At 57.6% G+C, this 16,110-nt stretch overlaps 2 protein-coding genes across 3 annotated transcripts; one reads left to right on the top strand and one right to left on the bottom strand.

The window, feature by feature from the left end:
- The first annotated feature begins 281 nt into the window (after positions 1–281).
- Positions 282–10,184, top strand: THOC6 (THO complex 6). 2 transcript variants are annotated; one of them, XM_030970832.1, is made up of 12 exons: positions 282–521; positions 618–682; positions 1,387–1,496; positions 2,289–2,326; positions 3,030–3,078; positions 4,188–4,259; positions 5,855–5,957; positions 6,705–6,754; positions 7,414–7,476; positions 8,432–8,542; positions 9,344–9,472; positions 10,073–10,184. In XM_030970832.1, exons 1-12 carry the CDS (start codon positions 394–396, stop codon positions 10,154–10,156), a joined length of 1,002 nt encoding a protein of 333 aa, XP_030826692.1. In that variant the 5' UTR covers positions 282–393; the 3' UTR covers positions 10,157–10,184. The 2 variants fall into 2 exon arrangements, with proteins under 2 accessions (XP_030826692.1, XP_030826693.1); XM_030970833.1 differs by lacking the exon at positions 9,344–9,472.
- A 528-nt stretch (positions 10,185–10,712) lies between these two features.
- Positions 10,713–15,344, bottom strand: LOC115917094 (5'-3' exoribonuclease 2-like). The gene is made up of 7 exons (XM_030970824.1): positions 15,170–15,344; positions 12,721–12,769; positions 12,505–12,557; positions 11,885–11,968; positions 11,736–11,777; positions 11,237–11,314; positions 10,713–10,869 (listed from the first exon to the last, which is right to left on the bottom strand). Exons 1-7 carry the CDS (start codon positions 15,342–15,344, stop codon positions 10,829–10,831), a joined length of 522 nt encoding a protein of 173 aa, XP_030826684.1. The 3' UTR covers positions 10,713–10,828.
- Between the last annotated feature and the right edge of the window lie 766 nt (positions 15,345–16,110).

Raw genomic sequence — 16,110 nt, forward strand, 5'->3', positions numbered from 1 at the left:
CCCGGCGTGCTCCGCGCAGACCGGAAGCTCCGTCGAGGTACTTCCGGCGGAAAAGCGGGCGAGACCACGACTCCCGGCGTACCCCGCGCTGACCGGAAGCTTTATCAGAGCACTTCCGGCGGTTGGAGGCGAGACCACAACTCCCGGCGTGCCCCGCGCTGACCGGAAGCTCCGTCGGGATACTTCCGGCGGAAAAGGGGGCGAGACCACAACTCCCGGCGTGCCCCGCGCGGGCCGGAAGCGGCGCGCAGTCGCTCCGCCTTCGACGTCATCGCCGCGCGCCCCCTCACGGCGCGCCGCCATTTTGCCGCCGGTACCGGGCGCGGCGGCCGCGCGCGGCTCGTGACGTCACTATCGCGATCGGCGGCGCCCCCCGTCGCGGCCGGTGACGTCATGTCGTCGGCGGGCGGCGTGCGGCGCGCGCGGCAGCTGCTGCACGTGTCGGTGCTGGCGCAGAGCGCGGCCCCGTGCGGGCGCTTCCTGGCGGCCGCCAACGACTTCGGCGAGATCGCGATATTCGGGTAGCGCTGTCGCGACAGGCGGCGCGGCCGGGCGGGCGGGGGCGGTGAACTGGGGCGGATTGCGGCGGTTCCGGTGACGCGGCGCTCTCCCCGCAGGCTCTCGGCCGCGCTCAGCGCCGAGGCCAAGGAGGAGAACCGGAGGCCGCTGAACGTGCTCAGGGGTGAGGCGGCGAGGACACGGGGGGGGGAATGGGGACTGGGATGGACTGGGTTATACTGGGAGGGACTGGGAGAGAATTGGGGGGGGGTTAAATGGGGATTTGGGGTTACTGGGATAAACTGGGATAAACTGGGAGGGGACTGGGATTGAACTGGTTTATACCGGGATGGACTGGGAGGGGTTAATGGGGGATTTGGGGTTACTGGGTTATACTGGGATAAACTGGGAGGGGATTGGGGACCATTGGGATGGAACTGGGATTGAACTGGTTTATACTGGGAGGGGTTAATGGGGGCATTGGGGTTACTGGTTTGTACTGGGAAGGAATTGGGGGGCACTGGGATGGACTGGGATTGAACTGGTTTATACTGGTCTGTACTAGTTTATACTGGTTATACTGGTCTGTACTGGTCCATACTGGTCTGTACCGGTCCATACTGGTTTATACCGGTCCGTACTGGTCCATACTGGTCTGTACTGTTTATACTGGTCCATACCGGTCCATACTGGTCCATACTGGTTTGCACTGGTCCATACTGGTTTATACCGGTCCGTACTGGTCCATACTGGTCTGTACTGGTTTATACCGGTCCGTACTGGTCCATACTGGTTTATACTGGTCTGTACTGGTCCATACTGGTCTGTACTGGTTTATACCGGTCCGTACTGGTCCATACTGGTTTATACTGGTCTGCACTGGTGCAGCCGGCGGGCACTCGGGCCCCGTTTATTCCTTGGCCTCGACCGAGCGGCTCCTCCTGAGCGGCAGCGACGGCGAAATCCGGGGCTGGGGCTGGGCCGAGCTGGGCCGCAAGGTGGGACTGAAAACAAACCCAAAATGGCCCAAATTCACCCCAAAAATACCCCAAATGTGTCCCAGAAATGTCTCGGAAATATCCTCAAAAATAACCCCTGAAATGTTCCAAATACATCCCAAAATTCACCCGAAATCTGGGCCGAGCTGGGCCGCAAGGTGGGACCCGAAATACCCCGAATTCACCCCAAAAATCACCCCAAAATTATCCCTGAAATGTCCCAAATATACCCTGAAAATATCCCTGAAATATCCCCAAAAATACCCCCCAAAATTCACCCTAAAAACCCCAAAAATCACCCGAAATCTGGGCCGAGCTGGGCCACAAGGTGGGACCAAAAAATATCCTGAAATATCCCAAATTCACCCCAAAAATCACCCAGAAATATCCCAGATATATCCTGAAAATATCACTGAAATATCCCAAAAATAACCCCCAAAATGTCCCAAAATTCACCCCAAAAATACCCCTGAAATACTTGAAATCCACCCCAGAAATATCCCTGGGATAATCCCTAAAATACCCAAAATTCACCCCAAAAACCACCTCGGAAACATCCCCAAAGTGCGCCCGAAAAACGTCCCAGAGCTCGCCCCAAAAACGCCCGAAATTCACCCAAAACTCCCCTGAAAACCCCCAAAATTTCCCTTAAAAACCCCAAAATCAACCCAAATCCACCCAAAGAACCCCAAGAATTCCCCAAAACCGCTCAACTCTCCCCAAAAACCCCAAACCCCCCTTCCCACCCCAAATTCACCAAAAATCCCCAAATTGTCCCCCCAAATCCCCCAGGGCTGCCGGGAGCTCTGGACGCGGCGCCCGCCCTGCAGGTAAAAACCCCAAATTTGGGCATTTTGGGGCTTTTTGGGGGATTCTGGGGGTTTGGGGATTTTGGGGTTTTTTGGGGTTTTCTTCGGATTTTGGGATGTTTTGGAGTTTTGGGGTTTTGGAGGGGTTTGGGGTTTTTGGGGAGATTTGAGGATTTTTGGGGTTTTTGGGGGGCTTTGGTTCTTTTTGGGAGGTTTTGGGTTTCTTACGGATTTTGGGGATTTTGGAGTTTTTCCGTGGTTTGGGGCTATTTTGGAGAATTTTGGGGTTTTTGGGGATTTTTGGGATTTGGGGCATTTTGGGGTTTTTTGGGGGGTTTTGAGGATTTTGGGGTTTTTGGGGAGTTTGGGAATTTTGAGGATTTTTGGGGCCGAGGATTTTGGGGAGTTTTGGGGTTTTTCCCGTTTTTTTCGGGTTTGGGGGATTTTGGGGAGTTTGGAATTTTTTGGGGCGGTTTCTTTGTTTTTTGGGCATTTCTGGGGGGGGGTTGGGAGGTTTGGGGCATTTCTGGGGTTTTTTTTGGAAGTTTTGGGTTTTTGGGGGGGTGGTTGGGATTTTTTGGGTTTTGGGCATTTTTGGGGAGGTTTTGGGGGATTTTGGGGGGATTTTTGGGTGGTTTGGGGTTTTTTGGGTCCCCCCGAGCTCGGGGGGGGTTGGGGGTCGGGGGGGGTTGGGAGCCCCCCAAATCCGCCCCTCCCCCCCCAGGAGCAGCCTGGAGGTGCCGGAGATCAACGGGCTGGAGGTGAACCAGAGGGTGAGAGAGGCCCCAAAATCCCCCAAATCCGCCCCAAAACCTGCCCCAAAATCCCCCAAATCCGCCCCAAAACCTGCCCCAAAATCCCCCAAATCCGCCCCAAAACCTGCCCCGAATACACCCCAAATACACCCCAAAACCTGCCTGAAATCCGCCCCAAAATCTGCCCCAAAATCCCCCAAATACACCCCAGAAACTGCCCCAAATCCACCCCAAAAATCTGCCCCAAAACACCCCAAATACACCCCAAAAACCTGCCCCAAAATCTGCCCCAAAAAACCCCAAAATCCCCAAAAACCTGCCCCGAATACACCCCAAATACACCCCAAAAACTGCCCCAAATACACCCAAAACCTGCCCCAAAAACTGCCCCAAAATCCCCAAAAATCTCCCTACAATGCCCCAAAATCCACCCCAAAACAGGCTGGAGGTGAACCAGAGGGTGAGAGAGGCCCCAAAATCCCCCAAATCCACCCCAAAACCTGCCCCAAAAAACCCCCAAATCCACCACAGCCCTTGAAATCCCCCCAAAATCCTTCCCCCCCCTGCCCCAAAACCTTCCCCAAGGAACCCCGAAGATGGGGGGGATTTTGGGCAATTTTCGGGGGGCTCAGAGGGATTTTTGGGAGATTTCGGGAGAAAATTTTTGGGAGAATTTCTGGGGGAAATTCTGGGGGGGATTTTTGGGTGGATTTCGGGGGGATTTTGGGGTAAATTTTGGCGGATTTTGGGGGGATTTTTTGGGATTTGCCCCCTCCCCAGCCCGGTGTTCCCCTCAGGACTGCGGGGTGGATTTTTGGGGAATTTTGGGGAGGATTTTGGGGGGGATTTGGAGGTATTTTTGGGCGGGTTTTGGAGGATTTTTGGGGGGATTTTGGGGAGGGTTTGGGAGGATTTTGCGGAGGGGTTTGGGGAGGGTTTGGCAGAATTTTTGGGGGGATTTTTGGGGAGAGTTTGGGAGGATTTTTGGGAGGGTTTTTGGGGGATTTTTGGGGAGGGTTTGGGAGGATTTTTGGGGGGTATTTTCGGGAGGATTTTTGGGGGTGTTTTTGGGGTGTTTTGGGGGATTTCTGTGGGAATTGCTCCCCCAGACTGCAATTCCCCCTCAGGACCACTGGGTGGCGCTGGCGGGCGGGGACGGCGCCGTGCGCGTGCTGGACCTGGAGAGCGGCGCCTTCACCGTGAGCGGGAATCTGGGGCAAAATCCGGGGGTTTTGGGCAAATTCCGGGGTTTTGGGCAAATTCCGGGGGTTCTGGGCAAATTCCGGGGTTTGAGGGGCGCCTTCGTGAGCTGGCAAATTCCGGGTTTGGCATTTTGGGGGTTTGGGGCAAATTCCGGGGGTTTGGGGGACCTGGAGAGCGGCGCCTTCACCGTGAGCGGGAACTGGGGCAAAATCCGGGGATTTTGGGCAAAATCCGGGGATTTTGGGCAAATTCCGGGGTTTGGGCAAATTCGGGTTTGGGGGGCCTGGGGGCTTCTGGGGGCAAATTCCGGGGGTTTTGGGCAAATTCCGGGGATTTTGGGGCAAATTCCGGGGGTTTGGGGTTTGGGGGACCTGGAGAGCGGCGCCTTCACCGTGGCGGGGAACTGGGGGCAAATTCCGGGGATTTTGGGCAAATTCCGGGGGTTTGGGGCAAATTCCGGGGGTTTGGGCAAATTCCGGGGGTTTGAGGGGGTCCGAGGGATTTGGGGGAAATTTACGGGGATTGGGGAATTTGGGAATTTGAGGAGGTTCGGGGGAGATTGGGTATCGGGGTGATGTGGGGGGTTCTGGGGCAGGTTTTGGGGTGGTTTTGGGGGGCAGTTTCGGGGCAATTTGTGGCGATTTTTGGGAGGTTTTAGGGGTGATTTTGGGGCGGTTTTGGGGTTACTTGTGGCGATTTTGGGGAGGTTTTAGGGGTGATTTTGGGGCAGTTTTGGGGTTACTTGTGGCGATTTTGGGGCGGTTTTGGGGGTAGTTCTGTGGCAGTTTTGGGGATGATTTTGGGATGGTTTTGGGGCAATTTCAGGGAAGGTTTTGGGGTGATTACCGGCAGTTTTGGGGAAGGTTTTAGGGGGTGGTTTTGGGGCGGTTCTGGGGTAAATTTTGGGGTGGTTTTGGGGGTGATTTTGGGGCAGTTTTGGGGATGATTTTGGGAGGGTTTTGGGGCGATTAGTGGTGGTTTTGGGGAAGGTTTTAGTGGCGATTTTGGGGCGATTTGTGGCGGTTTTGGGGAAGGTTTTAGTGGCGATTTTGGGGCAGGATTTGTGGAAGGTTTTAGCAGCTGTTTTGGGGCAGGATTTGGGGCCATTTGTGATGATTTTGGGGCTGTTTTGTGGCGGTTTTGGGGCGATTTGTGGCGGTTTTGGGGCAGGTTTTGGGGAAGGTTTTAGTGGCGGTTTTGGGGCAGGTTTTGGGGCAATTTGTGGCGGTTTTGGGGCTGTTTTGTGGCGGTTTTGGGGAAGGTTTTAGCGGCTGTTTTGGGGCAGGATTTGGGGCAATTTGTGGCGGTTTTGGGGAAGGTTTTGTGGCGGTTTTGGGGCAGGTTTTGGGGCAGGTTTTGGGGCAATTTGCGGTGTTTTTGTGGCAGTTTTGGGGCAGGATTTGGGGCTGTTTAGCGGCGGTTTTGGGGCGATTTGTGATGATTTTGGGGCAGGTTTTGGGGCAGGTTTTGGGGCAATTTGCGGTGTTTTGTGGCGGTTTTGGGGCAGGTTTTGGGGCAGGATTTGGGGCTGTTTAGCGGCTGTTTTGCGGCGGTTTTGGGCGATTTGCGGCGTTTTTGGTCTCTGCGGCAGCACGAGCTGCGCGGGCACCAGGACCTGGTGCACGTGGTGGCGCTCAGGGAGCAGCTGCCCCAGGTGCTCTCGGGCGGCGAGGACGGCACCGTGCGCCTCTGGGGTGAGCCCAAAACGCCCCGAAATTACCCCAAAACTACCCCCACATCCACCCCAAACGCGCTCCAAAAATTCCAGTCCGAAATAACCCCAAAATCCAGCCCAAAATCCCTGAAATTCGCCCCAAAATCAACCCCCAAACCCCTGCACTGTGCGCCTCTGGGGTGAGTGGGGACCCCAAAATCGCCCAAATTCACCCCAAAACCCACCCCCAAAATCAGCCCCAAAATTACAGCGAAATCCACCCTAAAATCACCCTGAAATCCACCCCAAAATTTACCTGAAATTACCCCCAAGTACACCCCGAAAATCCACCCCAAAATTCCCATAAAATCACCCCAAAATCCAGCCCCAAAATCTCCCCAAGTCACCCCAAAATCCCCCAACCTTTACCCCAAAATCCAGCCCCAGAATCACTCAGAATTTACCCCAAAATCCATCTCCATAATCGCCCCAAAATCCACCTGAAAATCCCTCGGAATCCACCCCAAAATTCCTCTAAAATCACCCCAAAATGCAGCCCCAAAGTCTCCCGAAATCTCCCTGAAATTCACTCCAAAATCCCCCAAGTTTTACCCCAAAATCCAGCCCCAGAACTTACCCCAAAATCACCCCAGATCCGCTCCCGAATCGCCCCGAAATCCTGTACAATTTACCCCAAAATGTGGCCCCAAATTCCCCTGAAATTCCCCAAATTCCCTGAAATTCCCCAAAGTCCCCGAAAGTGCCCCAAAGTGCCCCAATCCCGCAGATCTCCGGACGGGCTCCCAGGTGCAGCTGATCGAGGTGCACAAATACCAGGTGGGCACTGGGATGTACTGGGATGGACTGGGTTATACTGGGATGGAACTGGGAGGGGGTTGGGTTATACTGGGATGGACTGGGAGGGACTGGGATGGACTGGGATGGACTGGGTTATACTGGGATATACTGGGATGGAACTGGGAGGGGGTTGGGTTATACTGGGATGGAACTGGGGGGGACTGGGATGGACTGGGATGGACTGGGTTATACTGGGATATACTGTGTTATACTGGGTTATATTGGGATGGAGCTGGGAGGGGGTTGGGTTATACTGGGATGGACTGGGAGGGACTGGGAGGGGGTTGGGTTATACTGGGATGGACTGACCGGGTTATACTGGGTTATACTGGGATATACTGGGAGGGACTGGGAGGGAACTGGGATGGACTGGCATATACTGGTTTATACTGGGAGCGGCTGGGACAGACTGGGAGGGACTGGGGGGGAATTTATACTGGTCCATACTGGTCCGTGCTGGTCCATACCGGTTTCTAACTGGTCCATACTGGTCCGTACCGGTCTCTAACTGGTCCATACTGGTCCGTACTGGTCCGGTCTCTAACTGGTCTCTAACTGGTTTATACTGGTCCATACTGGTCTCTAACTGGTCCGTACTGGTCCGTACCGGTCTCTAACTGGTCTCTAACTGGTTGTAGGAGTGCAGCCGGCCCCAGCTGGGCAAGTGGATCCGGTGCCTGGCCACTGAGAGCGACTGGATGGTGAGGGGCGGGGCCTAAGAGGGCGGGGCCACTGAGCGACTGGATGGTGAGGGGCGGGGCTAAAGGGGGCGGGGGGAACCCTGAGGGGGCGGGGCCACTGAGAGCGACTGGATGGTGAGTGGCGGGGTAGGGGGCCTGAGGGGGCGGGGCCACTGAGAGCGACTGGATGTGGGGGGGCGGGGCGCAGGCGGGGCACGAGCGACTGGATGGTGAGGGGGGGGGGCTAAAGGGGGGGGCCCTGGGGGAGTGGTGGTGAGGGGGCTAAAGCAGGCCGTGAGAGCGACTGGATGGTGAGGGGCGGGGCCTGAGGGGGCGGGGCTACTGAGCGACTGGATGGGGGGGGGCGGGGCTAACGGGGGCGCCACTGAGGGGCGGGATGGTGAGGGCGGGGCTAAGGGGGGGGGCCACTGAGAGCGACTGGATTGTGAGGGGGGCTAAAGGGGGCGGGGCCACGGAGGTGATGTGGGGGGGGGTGGGGGGGGGGAAGAAATGGTGAGGGGCGGGGCCTGAGGGGGGGCCCGGGTGGTGAGGGGGGGGCTTGGGGGCGGGGCTGAAAAGGGTGGGGATTATGGCCAGGCAATGGAGTGAGGGGGTGGGGCTGAGGGGAGTGGGAGGGGCCAGGGTGGATAGGAGGGGGCAGGGCTGAAGGAAAAGGGGAGGGACCTCGAAAGTGGAGGGGGCTGAAAAGGGGGGGATTTATGGAGAAGGGGTGGGCTGGGGGATGGGAGGGGCCAGGGTGGATGGGAGGGGGCTGAAGGAAAGGGGGATTGAGTGAGGGCGGGGCAATGGGCTGGGAGGGGCAAAGGGGGGGAGGGAGGGGGGGGCCAAAAGGGGAAGGGGGTGGGGCCAGGGCTGCAGCGGGAGGGGCCAAAGGAAGGGGCAGGGCTGAAGGGAGTGGGCGGGGCTGGTGTGGATGTTGTGGGCGTGCCCGGGTGTGACCCCGCCCCTTCCCCAGGTGTGCGGCGGCGGCCCCGCCCTCACGCTGTGGCACCTGCGCTCCGGGACCCCGACCACGGTGTTCCCGCTGCCCCACCCCCAGCACCACGCCCTCTTCCACCAGGACATGGTGAGCCCGGAAACCAGTACGGACCAGTATAAACCAGTATGGACCGGTATAGACCAGTACGGACCAGTAGGGACCAGTATGGACCGGTATAGACCAGTAGGGACCAGTACAAACCAGTATGGACCAGTATAAACCAGTAGGGACCAGTTCAAACCAGTGCAGACCAGTTCAAACCAGTGCACACCAGTATAGACCAGTAGGGACCAGTATAAACCAGTATGGACCGGTCCAAACCAGTGTAAACCAGTACAGACCAGTATAGACCAGTATGGACCAGTTCAAACCAGTGTAAACTAGTATAAACCAGTACAAACCAGTACAGACCGGTCCAAACCAGTGTAAACCAGTTCAAATCAGTATGGACTGGTTCAAACCAGTATAAACCAGGACGGACCGGTTCCCAGTTCCAGTTCCCTCCCAGTTCCCTCCCAGTTTGATCCCTGTCACTCCCAGTATAAACCAGTTCCCTCCCAGTTTGTCCCAGTCCCTCCCAGTCCATCCCAGTGCCCCCCAGATCCCTCCCAGTACAAACCAGTATAACCCAGACCACTCCCAGTATAACCTGGATCTCTCCCAGTTTGACCCCAGTCTGTCCCAGTCCATCCCAGTATAAACCAATTCCCTCCCAGTTTGTCCCAGTCCCTCCGAATGCCCTCCCAGTCCCTCCCACTACAAACCAGTATAGCCCAGTTTCTTCCCAGTATAACCCAATCCCATCCCAGTGCCCCCCAGTTCCCTCCCAGTCCCTCCCAGTATAACCCAGCCCCCCCAGCCCCCCCCAGTGACCCCGTTCCCCCCCAGGTGCTCTCGGGCGGGGTCGGCCCCGCCCTTCACCTGCTGCAGCTGAGCGGGGACGTGCGGGGGAGGGTGCCGGTGTCGCCCCCCGCGCTCAGGAGCCTCTGCCTGCACCCGCGCTCACCTGAGCACCAGGTGAGCACACCTGGGTACAGGTAAACACACCTGGGCACACCTGGGACACACCTGGGGACACCTGGGGACACCTGGGACACACCTGGGCACACCTGGGGACACCTGGGCACACCTGGGGACACCTGGGACACACCTGGGGTACACCTGGGGACACCTGGGACACACCTGGGGACACCTGGGACACACCTGGGCACACCTGGGCACACCTGGGACACACCTGGGGACACTTGGGACACACCTGGGCACACCTGGGCACACCTGGGACACACCTGGGACACCTGGGACACCTGGGATACACCTGGGGACACCTGGGACACACCTGGGGACACCTGTGACACACCTGGGATACACCTGGGGACACCTGGGCACACCTGGGATACACCTGGGGACACCTGTGACAGCACCTGGGATACACCTGGGGACACCTGGGGACACACACCTGGGATGGGCGTGGCCATTAGGGCGTGGCCAGGGCTGGCTTGCAAAGTGGGCGTGGCTTAACGAGAGGGAGTGGCTTGTGGGTAAGTGGGTGGAGTTTGAAGGGCTGCATCCAGGTGGGCGTGGCCGGGTGGGCGTGTCCTGACCCCGCCCCTCCCGCAGGTTCTGACGGTGGCCGGGAACAGCCCCAAGATCGACGTGTTCACCAACCTGGGGTACCGAGCGTTCTCCCTGAGCTTCACCTGAGAGCACCTGGGCTCACCTGAGCTCACCTCACCTGGGCTCACCTGGGCTCGGGCACACCTGAGCTCACCTGGGCACACCTGGGCTCACCTGAACCTCATCTGAGCTCACCTGGGCTGGGCTCACCTGAGCTCACCTGGGCACACCTGGGCACACCTGGGCTCACCTGAGCCTGGCCTGAGCTCACCTGGGCTGGGCTCACCTGAGCTCACTTGGGCACACCTGGGCTTACCTGGGCACACCTGGGCTCACCTGAGCTCACCTGGGCTGGGCTTACCTGGGCTCACCTGAGCTTCACCAACCTGGGGTACCGAGCGTTCTCCCTGAGCTTCACCTGAGCCTTACCTGGGCTCACCTGAGCTCACCTGAACCTCACCTGAACTCACCTGAGCCTGACTTGAGCTCACCTGGGCTAAACTTACCTGGCTGAGCTCACCTGAACCTCACCTGAGCTCATCTGAGATCACCTGGGCTCACCTGTGCGGCCTCACCTGGCTGAGCTCACCTGAGCCCCCCCGGGACCCCCCCAGTTTAACACCAATCCCGATTTTGTACAAAAAAACCCAAAATTCTTTTTTATTTCGTGATTTCTGTGAGTGGGGGAGGGGCGGACTGGGGTGGGGGGCGGGGCCACAGTGAGATGGGGGAGGGGCCACAGCGGGGTGGGGGCGGGGCTCATCCGAGCGGCGCCTCCATGTTCTCGTAGGAGGCGGAGTCTGCGGGGAGAGGGGCGGGGTCAGTGGGGAGCCCCTCCCCCCACCCCAAACAGCCCCTCCCCCCAAAATTCACCCCTCCCCCACCCCAATTTGCCCTGCCCACCCCGATAAGCCCCTCCCCCACCCAATTTGCCCCGCCCACCCCGATAAGCCCCTCCCCCATCCCAATAAGCCCCTTCCCACTCCAATTTGCCCCGCCCACCCCGATAAGCCCCTCCCCTACCCCAATAAGCCCCTCCCCCACCCAAATTTGCCCCTCCCCGTTCATTTTGCCCCACCCCGTTTTGCCCCTCCCACCCCATTTAGCCCCTCCCCCATCAGTTTAGCCCCTCCCCACCCCATGGTTTTTGCCCCTCCCCCCGCTCACCGTCGTCGCCGCCCCTCCCCCTCCAGGGGGGCTCCCTCAGCCCCTCCCCCGCCGCCGCCATCGCCTCGTAGGGACCCCCTGGGGGCGAGGGGGTGATGGGGGAGGGGCAGAACGCGCTCCCCCCCCCCACCCTTCCTCTGCCCCTCCCCCCCTCCTTTAACCGGCCCCTCCCCACCATTAAACCGCCCGTGCCCCCCGGCCCCTCCCCCACCCTTTATCTGCCCCTCCCCCCACCCCTTTTCCCGCCCCTCCCCCAATCCTTTTTTCCCGCCCCTCCCCCATTACCTGCCCTCCCCCCACCATTTTCCCGCCCCTCCCCCACCCCCTTTTCCCGCCCCTCCCCCACCCCCTTTTCTTGCCCCTCCCCCATTACCTGCCCCTCCCCCCCCCCTTTTCCCGCCCCTCCCCCACCCCCTTTTTCTGCCCCTCCCCCACCTATTCAAGGCCCCTCCCCCTGCCCCTCCCCCACCCCTTTCCCCGCCCCCTCCCCCATCCTTACCTGCCCCTCCCCCCATCGCGGCCGGGGCGTTCTCGTAGCTCCCTGGGGGGAGGGGCAGGAGGGGGGAGGGGTCAGTTTGGGTTGGGGGAGGGGCGCCCCCAGGCCCCGCCCCCCCAGGCCCCGCCCCCCCAGGCCCCGCCCCCACTCACCGGTGTCGGGCTCCTCGTATCCTTCGTGCCCCTCCCCCTCCTCATCCTGCGGGGGGCGGGGCGGGGCCGCGGGGGGGAAGGGGCCTGCGGGGGGAGGGGGAGGGGAAACGAAACATTTGGGGATTTTTGGGGGGGGGATTTGGTTGGGGGGTTTTTGTGTGGTTTGGGGCATTTTTTTGGGGTTTTGGAGTGTGTGGTTGGGGATTTTGGGGGGTTTGAGGATGGGCGTTTTGGGGCGTTTTGGGGTATTTTTCAGGTTTTGGGGGAGATTAAGGGTGGATTTTTGGATGTTTTGGGTGGATTTTGGGGAATTTCGGGGTTTATTTGGGATATTTTGGGTTATTTTGGGAGTTATTTTTTGGGTCAGTTTTGGGATATTTTTGATTATTTTGGATTATTTTGGGGGGTTATTTTCGGGTTATTTCGGGATTATTTTGGGGAATGATTTTGGGTCAATTTTGGGTTATTTTGGGTCACTCACAGGGGAGGTTCCCGTAGAGATTTTGGGTGAATTTTTGGGATATTTTGGGGGTTATTTTTTGGGTTATTTTTTGGCACATTTTGGGGGATAATTTGGGGTTATTTTCGGGTTAATTTTGGGTTATTTTGGGGTCACTCACCCGGGAGGTTCCCGTAGGGATTTTGGGGTTCCGGGGGCGACGCCCGAAAAAACCTGAGGGGGGGGGGGAGGGGTCTCGAGGCTGCCCCTCCCCCACAAAACCCCCCCCAACCCCACTGACCCCGCCCCCTCCCCCAAAATAACCCCGCCCCTCCCCCAAAATAGCCCCGCCCCTCCCCCAGCGCCCCTCCCCCACCTCCCCCCGCCCCTCCCCCACCTCCGCGCCGCCTCCCTCCGGATCCTTCGGCGCTTCCGGTCCTGCAGGGCTGGGGGGGGGAAATTTGGGGGGGCGGCGGGGGGAGGGGCTGGGCCTGCCCCACCCCCCCATCCCCCCCGGAAATGGGGCCGGGACCCCCAAAATTCGGGACCCGCCCCCGGTTTTGGGTGCAAAACCCCAAATTTTGGCTCCCAGCCCCAAATTTCGCCTCTAAAACCCCAAATTTTCACTCCAAAGCCCCAAATTGCGTTCCCAGCCCCCAAATTTGTATCCGGGCCGCAAATTTTGGCTCCAAATATGCAAAATTTTGCTCCCCAGTCCCCAAATTTTAATTCCCACCCCCCAAACTTGGACCCCACCGCCCAAATTCGGACCCCAAATCCCCAAATTTTGGTTCCCACCCCCAAATTTTGGCTCCAGGTCCCCAAATTTTCATTCCCGGTCCCCAAATTTGGACCCCAAAACCCCAAATTTTGGTTCCAAACCCACAAATTTTGGTTCGGACCCACAAATTTTGGCTCCAAGTCCCCGAATTTTCACTCCCAGCCCCCAAATTCGGATCCCAGTCCCCAAATTTTGGTTCCCACCCCCATATTTTGCTCCCCACCCCCCAAGCTTGGACCCCACCCCCCAAATTCGGACCCCAAATGCCCCAATTTTGGTTCCCATCCCCCCAAATTTTGCTCCCCATCCCCCAAATTTTGGTTCCCACCCCCATATTCAGATCCCAGTCCCCAAATTTTGGTTCCCACCCCCCAAATTTTGGTTCCTGCCCCCCAAATTCGGACCCCAAACCCCCAAATTTTGACTCCAAGTCCCCAAATTTTCATTCCTGGTCCCCAAATTTGGACTCCAAACCCCCAAATTTTGCTCCCCATCCCCCCAAATTTTGGTTCCCCCCCCCAAATCCGGGCTCTCACCCATTGGTTCCCACCCCCAGGTGCCCCAGCCCCAAATTTGGACCACAAATTTTGCTCCCCTCCCCAAATTTTTCCCCAAATCTCACCTGGCCCAGCCCCAGGTACGCGGCGGCCAAAACCCCCAGGGACCCCCCCAGGGACCCCCCCGGGGACCCCCACGGGCCTGGGGGGAGGGGCGGGGTCAGCGCGGGACCCCCGCCCCACCCCCACACAAAAAAAAACCGGAAAAAACCCGCCCAAAATGCCCCAAAATCCCCCCAAAAAACCACCAAATGCCACCCAAATATCCCAAAAATATGTCCCAAAAAAATCCCCAAAATCCCCCCCAAAAATCCAGCAAATCCCACCCCGATCCCACCCAAAAAATCCCAAAAACATGTCCCAAAAAAATCCCTGAAATTCTGCCCAGAACCCACCCAAGAATCCCCAAAATCCATCCAAAAATATCCCCAAAATACGTCCCCAAAAAATCCCGGAAATTCCACCCGGAACCCCCAAAAAAAAAACCCCAAAATCACCCAAATTACACCAAAATCCCCCCCAAATGTCCCCAAAGTATCCTCAAAAAAAATCCCAAAATCCTGCCTGGAACCCACACAAAGCTGCAGCCATAAAACACCCAAAATAGCCCCAAAATCCTCCCCAAAAAATCCTAAAATCACCCCCCAAAAACCACCCAAAGTTCCTGCCCAAAAAACCCCAAAATCCCGGCAAAAATAAAAACCCAAATCCCCCTCAAAAAACCCCAAAATCCGGCCTGGACCCACCCAAATCTGCCCCAAAAATCCCCAGAATGCCCCCAAAAAAATCCCTGAAATCCCACCCGGAACCGACCCAAAACCTCCCGCCAAAAAAACCCCAAAAACCCCAAAATCTCCCCCAAAAATGAGCCCCGGATCTCATCCATAAGGCCCCGAAATTCCCCCAAAATCCGGGCCCCAAAAATCTCCAAATTTCCCGCCCAGAACCCACCCAAAAAAAACCAAAATCCGGGGCCTAAAAATGCCCAAATTCCCGCCATTTTCCACCCCAAAAAATCCCCAAATTCCCCCAAAAATGAACCCCAAAATCCGGCCCTTAACCCCCTGAAATGCCCCCCAAAAAAACCACCCAAAATCGCCCCAAAAAGCCCAAATTCCCTTCCAAAAAAATCTCCAAAATCTCAGCCGGAACTCGCCCAAAATCCGCTGCCCCCAAAACTCCCCGAGTTCTCCCAAAACCCTCCCAAAAAAAATCCCCAAATCCCCCCCAAAAATCGCCAAAAAATCCCGAAATCTCCCCAAAGAAACAGAGCCCCCCAAACCCCCCAAACTCCCCCTAAAACCCCCCAAAAATCCCTAAATCCCCCCAAAAAATCGCCAAAAAATCCCGAAATCTCCCCAAAGAAACAGAGCCCCCCAAACCCCCCAAAAAATCCCCAAAATTCCCCAAAAAATCCCCAAAAATTCCCCAAAAAATCCCAAACCCCCCCAAAAACCCCCCCAAGACCCCAAATTGGCCCCGATTCCCCCCAAAATCGCCCCCCTCACCTCCCAGCGGGGGGCGGGGCCGCGCCGCCCCTCCCCCACTCGCTGCCGTTTTCCCGCGCGGGGGTCGCGGCCCCTCCCCCACCCCGCCCCTCCCCCAGCGCCCCCAGCGCCGCCAGGACCCCCCAGAGCGCCAGCATCGCGGTGACGTCACCGCCGGCGGCAGCCGTGACGTCATCTCCGCCGGGACCCCCCGGAGCGTGACGGCCGCCCCTCCCCAACCCCCCCAAAAATCCGCCCCTCCCCAACCCCCCCCCAAAAATCCGGATTTGGGGAAATTTTGGGAGATTTTGGGTGAGACTTAGGGAGATTTTGGGGGATTTTTTGGGGGGAGTTAGGGGGGATTTGGGGAAATTTGGGGGATTTGGGGGATTTGGGGAAATTTTGGGGATTTGGGGAGATTTTTGGGAGGATTTCGGGGGCATTTTGGGGGATTTTTGAGGGGATTTGGGGAAATTTGGGGAGATTTTTTTGAGGGGGATTTTTAGGATTTTTTCGGGGGATTTTGGCGGGAAATTGGGGGGATTTTGGGGGGGTTTTCAGGGATTTTGGAGGATTTGGGGAAATTCTGAATTTTGGGGGGGTTTTGGGGGATTTTGGTGGGGGGTTGGGAGGATTTTGGGGATTTGGGGAGGTTTTTGGAAATTCGGGGGGATTTTGGAAATTTTCGGGGTTTGGGGGAATTTTGGGGACGTTAGGGGGGATTTTGAGAGATTTTTTGGGTTTATTTTTTTTAATTTTGGGGGGCTTTTGGGGGTGGAGGGATTTTACGGGATTTTGGTGATTTTTGATTTTTTTTTTTTATTTTATTTTTGGGATTTTTGGGTGTTTTTGGGGGGAGGGGCGGGTTCCTGGGTCAGGAGGAACTGAGAAAAGCGGGGGGAGGGGTTGGGGCAGCATTGGGGGGCTCTTATTGGGAATTTGGGGCACTTTGGGGGTTTGGG

This window comes from Camarhynchus parvulus, unplaced genomic scaffold, assembly GCF_901933205.1.
Source record: "Camarhynchus parvulus unplaced genomic scaffold, STF_HiC, whole genome shotgun sequence".
Taxonomy (NCBI): Eukaryota; Metazoa; Chordata; class Aves; order Passeriformes; family Thraupidae; genus Camarhynchus; species Camarhynchus parvulus.